This window comes from Gastrolobium bilobum, unplaced genomic scaffold (genome assembly GCF_033153095.1).
Source record: "Gastrolobium bilobum isolate Gb01-03AN ecotype WA unplaced genomic scaffold, APGP_CSIRO_Gbil_v1 utg44884, whole genome shotgun sequence".
NCBI classification, from domain to species: Eukaryota; Viridiplantae; Streptophyta; class Magnoliopsida; order Fabales; family Fabaceae; genus Gastrolobium; species Gastrolobium bilobum.
In genome coordinates, this window is record NW_026897767.1 from 49,451 (window position 1) to 57,235 (window position 7,785).

At 35.0% G+C, this 7,785-nt stretch overlaps 1 protein-coding gene across 1 annotated transcript; it reads left to right on the forward strand.

Annotated features, from left to right (window-relative positions):
• The first annotated feature begins 234 nt into the window (after positions 1-234).
• Positions 235-5,524, forward strand: LOC133310049 (probable mitochondrial-processing peptidase subunit beta, mitochondrial). The gene is made up of 9 exons (XM_061510927.1): positions 235-1,017; positions 1,485-1,649; positions 1,831-1,968; positions 2,057-2,208; positions 2,313-2,421; positions 2,852-2,950; positions 4,221-4,286; positions 4,971-5,078; positions 5,182-5,524. The coding sequence occupies exons 1-9, from the start codon at positions 358-360 to the stop codon at positions 5,266-5,268; spliced, it is 1,584 nt and encodes a 527-aa protein (XP_061366911.1). The 5' UTR covers positions 235-357; the 3' UTR covers positions 5,269-5,524.
• The last annotated feature ends 2,261 nt before the right edge of the window (positions 5,525-7,785 follow it).

The window sequence follows — 7,785 nt, forward strand, 5'->3', positions numbered from 1 at the left end:
AAAAACCCGGGCCGGTCGAATCCGATTTTCACAACAATAGTTCAAAATCAAACCACATGTGGTATTTGAATTTTTTCCTTTTTTATTTACATAATTTATATATATATTTTTTCAAATACACAATGGGAGAGAAGACAATCATATATAATTTGTCAAAAATATTTGCCTCAAATTTAATTAACAAGAATTTTCTTTCTAATGTGAAAAAAAATTCTCTCTATTCTCAAGTCTCTGTTCCCCCTAGAACTAATACTGTCGTATCACAGTCCTCATTCTCCCTCACACAATTTCACAACCTACCATTTCTATTCCACTGTGAAACCCTAGGCAGTAGGGTCGCCCCTCACGCGCGGAGCCATGTCCTTCAGCAAACTCCTCACCGCGGCCCGCCGCTCCCACCGGCGGAGCTCCTCCCTCGCCGCCATCCGATTCCTCTCAACCTCCCCTGCGGTGGCCCCTTCGCCGTCGTCCCCTCCCTCCCCTCTGCCGCCAAACGCGATGATCTACGATCGCATAGCGGAGGCCGTGAAGTCGAAGATCCGCCAGCTGGAGAATCCGGATCCCAGGTTCCTGAAACACGGGTCGCCCAAGCCAACTCTCTCGGACCACACGCGGATCCTGGCGGCGCCGGAGACCCGCGTTACGACCCTCCCTAACGGCCTCCGAGTTGCCACCGAGTCGAACCTTAGCGCGCGCACTGCGACCGTTGGGGTGTGGATCGACGCCGGGTCGCGATTCGAGACGGAGGAGACTAACGGAACGGCGCATTTTCTTGAGCACATGATATTCAAGGGAACGGAGAGGCGTAACGCGCGGGAATTGGAGGAAGAGATCGAGAACATGGGAGGACACCTTAACGCCTACACCTCAAGGGAACAGACAACCTATTACGCCAAGGTTGCCGACAAGGATGTCCCCAGTGCGCTTGATATCTTGGCCGATATTCTCCAGAACTCGCGGTTCGAAGAAAACCGCATCAGCCGCGAGCGCGACGTCATTCTCAGGGAGATGGAGGAGGTATTGCAAGATTGTAACAGAACTGAACAGATTATATTTTATGTTTGATATTATAGTTACAACCTTTTTTTCTGTTGCAATCATTCTCGTTATGTTAAAATCAAATTAACTGTTATAAAGCATGCATCAAATGAGAACAGTTGATAAGAATGTGGTAGTATAGTAAAAGATTACTAAGGGAAAAAAGTTGTAAGTATAACTTTTTTTTTAATAGAACAGAACAGAATTAAAAAAAAAAAAAGATGGTGAATTTAGTTTCATTAATGATTTGCAATACCTAATGTATGAGTATCACTTTTGTGTATGTGTGCAATGACTGATGATAACAGCTTAGAGTAATAGGTTCTTGTTATGGGGTCAGTTATAATTGGAATTTTGTTGTTTGATGTGTTCATGCAAAACTGCTCTATTTTTTAGGTTGTTGTTATTGTTTTGGCAAAAGGTTTATCTTTTGGAACTGTTTGTAGGTTGAGGGTCAAACGGAGGAAGTGATCTTTGACCACCTGCACGCAACTGCTTTCCAGTACACTCCACTTGGTAGAACCATTCTTGGACCTGCTCAGAACATTAAGACAATCACCAAAAATCATCTGCAGAACTACATTCAGACACACTACACAGCTCCTAGGATGGTATGTAAAAAAAATAATGAGGTCATTTCTGTATGTGTCTTCTTGTCTGTGATGGGTGCATAGAATTCACAACTCTGAAAACATGGTCATTTTGTAACTTATATGTAGATTTTTTTTTTTTTAATACTGAAATATGGAAGGTGGACTGATGGCTGTTTTCTGTGTGGGTCTGCTTTCCAAGGTGATAGCTGCATCTGGAGCTGTCAAGCATGAAGATATTGTTGAGCAAGTAAAAAAATTGTTTACTAAGTTGTCAACAGATTCCATTACTACTTCTCAATTAGTTGCAAAAGAACCAGCCATTTTTACTGGTTCTGAGGTAAGAATATTTATGTTGAGCACATCTGAACCCGTCTTGATAGTAAAACTAATAACTATTTCCATCTACTTCTTGTTCTGAAAAATAGGTTAGAATGCTTGATGATGATATTCCCCTTGCACAATTTGCGGTAGCTTTTGAAGGGGCATCTTGGAAGGATCCAGATTCAATTGCTCTTATGGTCATGCAAGCTATGTTGGGTTCTTGGAATAAGACAGCAGTAGGTGGAAAACACATGGGGTATGTGACTTGAGTACCCCTCCCCCTCCTCCCAATAAAATAAGCAAAAAGAAAAATTCCCCTCATGATACTGACTTAGTTGAGCGAATTTTAATCGTGAACAGTTCTGAGTTAGCACAGCGAGTTGGCATTAATGAAGTTGCGGAAAGCATGATGGCTTTCAACACTAATTACAAGGACACAGGTCTTTTTGGTGTTTATGCTGTTGCTAAGGTAAATCTTCATGCAGTTATCTTATGGTGATTTTTTTGAAACAAAGTAACACATAATACTTTCTTTTAAGATTTAAGATTTACATGAAAACCTGAGTACAAGAAGGCAAGTGTCTGCTGCTGCCAAATAAACATTTGCCCGTTCTTAGAGTTTTGCATAAATATAATACCTTTTTACTTCATTTCTTTCCTTCTTTTCTTTGAAGGACTTTTCAGTTGCCTTTTGTAGTCATTAGTGTAGAAAATATAATGGTTATTATGGTCTTCCTTTGCAACATGTGGTAGATGAATTAATAGTTTATGTTTGAAATAATGGTATGCTTAAGTTGTTTGGAAGATTCAATATCTCATTTTTTCTTTCTTTTTTTACCGAAATCGTCAAATATTTCTTGAATAAACCTTTCCCCCCCCTTAATTTATTGTGCTTTCAGCCGGATTGCGTGGATGATTTGTCCTATGCAATAATGTATGAGGCAACAAAGTTGGCTTATCGGGTTTCAGAAGATGATGTTACACGGGCTCGTAATCAGGTGGGCTTCTATATGACATATTGAATAGCTCGTCTTCTATAGTTAAATTTGACGATGAAATTTGCCTTATACTTTGTATAATGAAGCTAATTTATGAATGGCTGTATTCATGGACCAAGATACAATAGTAGTTAACTTTTATTGGCATGTGATTAGCTTAGCGTAGCTATATTTTGTTTACACAATCGACATTACTGCAATTGTATATTGAAAACTTGTATCCAACAAAAAATCATTACTTCAGTCTAATTCTTGAGGTAGGTTCTGTTAGAAGTGTTAATTCTGTAATAGACGGGAATAGAATTTCACCTGTGTTGATTGTATATAACATCCAATGGAGCCATGGCATACTGCTGCAGATTTTGAATGATGAAAATGTCAGATAAATGGAATCAGTTATGGCATTCTTTCTGTCATGGCATTCTTTCTGTCATGGGCTCTTCATTCATGATGCCATATTTTGTGGTCTTTATTGAACACCTTTTGTATGCATATTAAATAAATTTATAGCGGACATGTTTCAGTGTGTAAAACTTACTTGAGCTGGTAATTCTATTGCATATAAACGAGTCTTTTTTAATAATTATGTATTTAAGGTGGCAATTCAATTTGACAGTCACTTCCTCATAATTAAAGACAGTGGATTAAAAGTTTGCTCAAACTGACTAAATTTACGGTTGTTCCGATTCATAGCTTATTGGTGTAATGTAGCTGGAAAAGGTGAATGATGGGAATGGGCAACAGCATTCTATTCTCTGATTGCCTTTCATTTTTTATGTCATGTTTTGTTGTTATTAACTCTATTGAAGATGGTTTCCTTGTTTTTCTTTTTAGCACTTTGAAAATTGTTTTCTAAGGTATGGAAAATTGCTTACGACATATCTCTATTTCTCTATCTACGCTAAGTTCAATTAACGTAATAGATGCACTATATTTTCTTTAGTAAATTTAAGCAAAATTTGCAAGGGTTAACTTTTGTCCCCAGAAAAAAAAAATTGTATTGTTACAATTGTAAATCCAAGGTTTGTGTCAGTTTGAATGTATATGCATACATTCTCTCCGCTCATGTAATATAGGCTTTGGTATACCCATAGGGTCATTGGATTGTTCAGTGTGTATTCACAGTCCTTAAATTTTTATGCTGTTTTTTAGTTATATTACTTTCTTTCATATTTTTTAATCATAAATTATGTTAATGTTGCTTTACATTCGATTCGTTTTTGGTTCCTGTTCTGAGTGCTATAGTTTTGTATAAATGTGTTTTTTACAGTTGAAATCGTCACTGCTGCTTCACATAGATGGAACAAGCCCAGTAGCTGAAGATATTGGTCGTCAGGTACAATATCTTATACCTCACAACTTCATAAAGAAAAGGGGCATTGAAAAATGTTAATTATAACTTTATTCTGTACTAATTTTCTATGACTAAGCTGAACTTTGATAGATGATTATGAAAGAATTACTAGTAATAACAATAGCAACATTTAGAAAATAGCACTTATTTTAAGTTGGTAAGCGGCCTTCTGAGTACAACCCTCCTTATTAATGTTGTTTTCAATATGTGAGAAATGTTTGAAATGAAATAATTTTTAAATTGCTCTATTATTGGATAGGCATGGGTGCTTAGGAGAGAATAGCATTCCCATTGAAATGATAACATATACTATTAAATGAACTTTGGTAGCGTGGCCAGATCCTTTTATGGTAGAAGCTTAGGTGTTTAACTAGCTATGATAAATAAACAGAGAATAAAGAGTTTTGACTAGATTGTGTATCAAAGTTTTTTTTTTTAATTTAATCACATTATTTTGTATGTTGAAGTTTGTAATTCTGTGCCTGTATACATTTCCATGGTCAATAGTTTGTCATGCTGCAATGTTATTAACACTTGCCCTAGATTATAGATTGAAACAAACCGTTTTCATATAATTTTATAAATTTATGATAAGCCTCTTTGTTGCCGAACATACACCCGGCTACCATTTAATATTCAATATTTTATTTGTCAATGTTTGTTCAGCTTCTCACATATGGTCGAAGAATCCCATTTGCTGAATTGTTTGCTAGAATTGATGCTGTTGATGCCAGCACAATTAAACGTGTTGCAAACCGATTTATTTATGACAAGGTATATTTTCTTTAGTAGTAGAGACACCAATTCTATTCCATGGAACTTTCTAGTGGTGGCATGTTTAAGAAGTAATAATCTTGTTATATGTTTTCTCTTGCAGGACATTGCTATTGCTGCCATGGGACCAATTCAGCGTTTGCCTGATTACAACTGGTTCAGACGCAGAACTTACTGGAACCGCTATTAGTTCGTCTTAGTTTTCTGCTTCATTTAACTTTATGAGAGGTCTGGCATAATATTTTGTTTCAATTTACACTATATATGCCTGTGGATGGCTGCTTTGGCCGTCAATTTTAATTTATTTGTTATAGGCCTCTGTTTTTGTAACATTTATGCAATAAGGATGCTGTTGTCAGTGATGTAATTGGCATCCTTCCATACTGCTCTAATTCTTGTTGAAAATGATATTGCCTTAAAGTGCCCTGGTTTCTACTTTCTCCTGAACCTAAGACTGCCTTCTGGACCCTTTAACTTACTGATTCAGTAGTGTAGTTGGATGAATCTGTGCCTAGCGTTGAAACAGATAAAGCTTGAGTAATCTGATTAATTCTCTTTATTATTTAAGTGTTCAGTTTGACTTCTTAGGGATTTTTCAACTGGCCTGATTTGTGAGGGGAGTTGATCAAAAAATTAGCAAGTTTTTTCTCCGTTTCAACAGGTTTGCTTTATGTTCTGTTTTCACTCATTATTGTTAGTTACATGGGACGAATAGGGGGTTATTAAATTCAGATCGGTATATAATAAATACAATAATAGAGGTAATTTAACATAGATGTCGTTGTAACATAGTGGCAAGTGAGACCTGCAACAGCCCTTAGGTCCTAGATTTGGTCCCTAGGATTGCAATCCTTTAAATATTTTGTACAAAATTTTAAAAGTTAATGTTGGTTGAACTCTGGTTTTGTACTGGTTAACGAACGTATTGGATCAAATTATTGGATAGGACCGTTTGGTGATTCGGTTCTCAGTTGAACTGGCAAGTTGACTCAGTTCTAACAACATTGATCAATATGTTTAGGTCTATATATGGTAATAAGATTTAAGAAAGAAACAAGTTGAGCAAGACATTTAGATTACCTTCTTTTTTTTCTTTTTTGCTTTTTAATCATTGGAGGTTAAATATTACATTAAATGTCAATTTGGCTGGATAATCATCTTTGGGCTTAATTATTAGTAGCTTGACGTGAAATTCACATAACGGGATTATCACACCTAATTGAAATTGACAAATTATCTGGTATTGCTTGGATCTTGAGCTTAAGGTTGACAAAATATAACAGTAAATAGAAATAGGGAAAATTATTCTCATGTTACATGAGATAAAATTTTCCTTCTACATATCCTTTGATATCATCTTTTTGTTTTGTTTTCTTTTTATTTTTTCAGGTGATGGAATTTATAAATTTGTCTTTATGACATGAGATAATTTATTTCTTTTAACATGAAACTAATAAAACTCATAGAAATATGAATGTTGGATCACATTGACAATTATTTTCTTGTTATACTCTACAGTCGGTGATACTTGTAACCATCGAAGCGTCTTATATCAATGAAGTATGTAATCACTGTCATGATTCAATATTGCTTTTGGCTTTAGTTGAGTAGTCATATTTACATATTCCACCTTAGATCATGTGTTATAAATATCGTGAGTCTTGAAATGTGGGGGTACATAACTAAAGTAGTCCTTAACTTGTGAGTCATTTTCAAGCAACTGCTTTTCAAAATTAAATTATAAAATTAATATTGCCAAGTGGAAGAATGTTAGAATTATTTATAATTTCTGTAGATCACAATCAATTTTTGTGTTTCTTGTTTTAATATAAATGTATTAAATCATAATTCACGAGGGTGAATTATATAAGCCCACTTAATTTAGTGATTTTTTTTATTTAGACTTGAATATATGTAACACTGGTTAACGTGGATAACAATATAAATCTAATCTATAAATCCATTATATGAAGCTACTAAGGTTAATGTAAGCGGTTAAATCCCCCGCTGCATTCACACTATGTGCATAAACAATTAGTGCACAACTTATTCCATCAAGAGTTGCGAACAATGAACAGTGTGAACTAAACTAAGCACGACAATTGAGGTTATAAAATCTTATCTTCAACAAATAACGTGATCTAATTTCATGTAATCTTAATTTTCAGCCTAAAAATTATGATAACTGTAAACTTTTTTTTTTTTAGTTGAGTGAAGACTTGAACATAGAGAGTGTGACGGGGTCTGCTTGTGACAAATTTTGCTTTCACCTACGCAGCTATCTTGAAAGGGAAAGAGAAAGGCAGCTACTGTAAGTTCATTGGCTTTAGACACTGCCTTTGATACGCCAAATTTAATATCCCTTTCAATCTCTCTGATATTTTCCTTAACCAGCCTTGGTCCCTTGGATCCAAGAAAATGAAACTATATAAATAATCAATGGAATAGATCACAATTACAAAGCTTGGATCTTAATGATTCGACTTTGTGCACTAGTGAGCCATACAAGTCTGGTGAGACCCGATAAGCTAAAATTTCGTTACTTAAGTTAAAAAAGAAAATTCATGTTAAAAAAAGAAGGAAAAATACTTTTATGATATAACTTTTTAAAAAAAAAATAAAAAAATTAGAAGCTATTCTTTTTTATTAAAAAATTAATAAAACTTTTTTATGATTTTTAAACTTTCTAAAATTTATCTTAAAAAAA

Bases quoted from the DNA above. Each gene is read 5' to 3' on its own strand.
- LOC133310049 (XM_061510927.1), top strand. From the start codon at position 358: ATGTCCTTCAGCAAACTCCTCACCGCGGCCCGCCGCTCCCACCGGCGG. The intron at 1,969-2,056 runs GTAAGAATATTT...TCTGAAAAATAG, and splicing joins CCATTTTTACTGGTTCTGAG to GTTAGAATGCTTGATGATGA. The intron at 2,422-2,851 runs GTAAATCTTCAT...TTGTGCTTTCAG, and splicing joins GTGTTTATGCTGTTGCTAAG to CCGGATTGCGTGGATGATTT.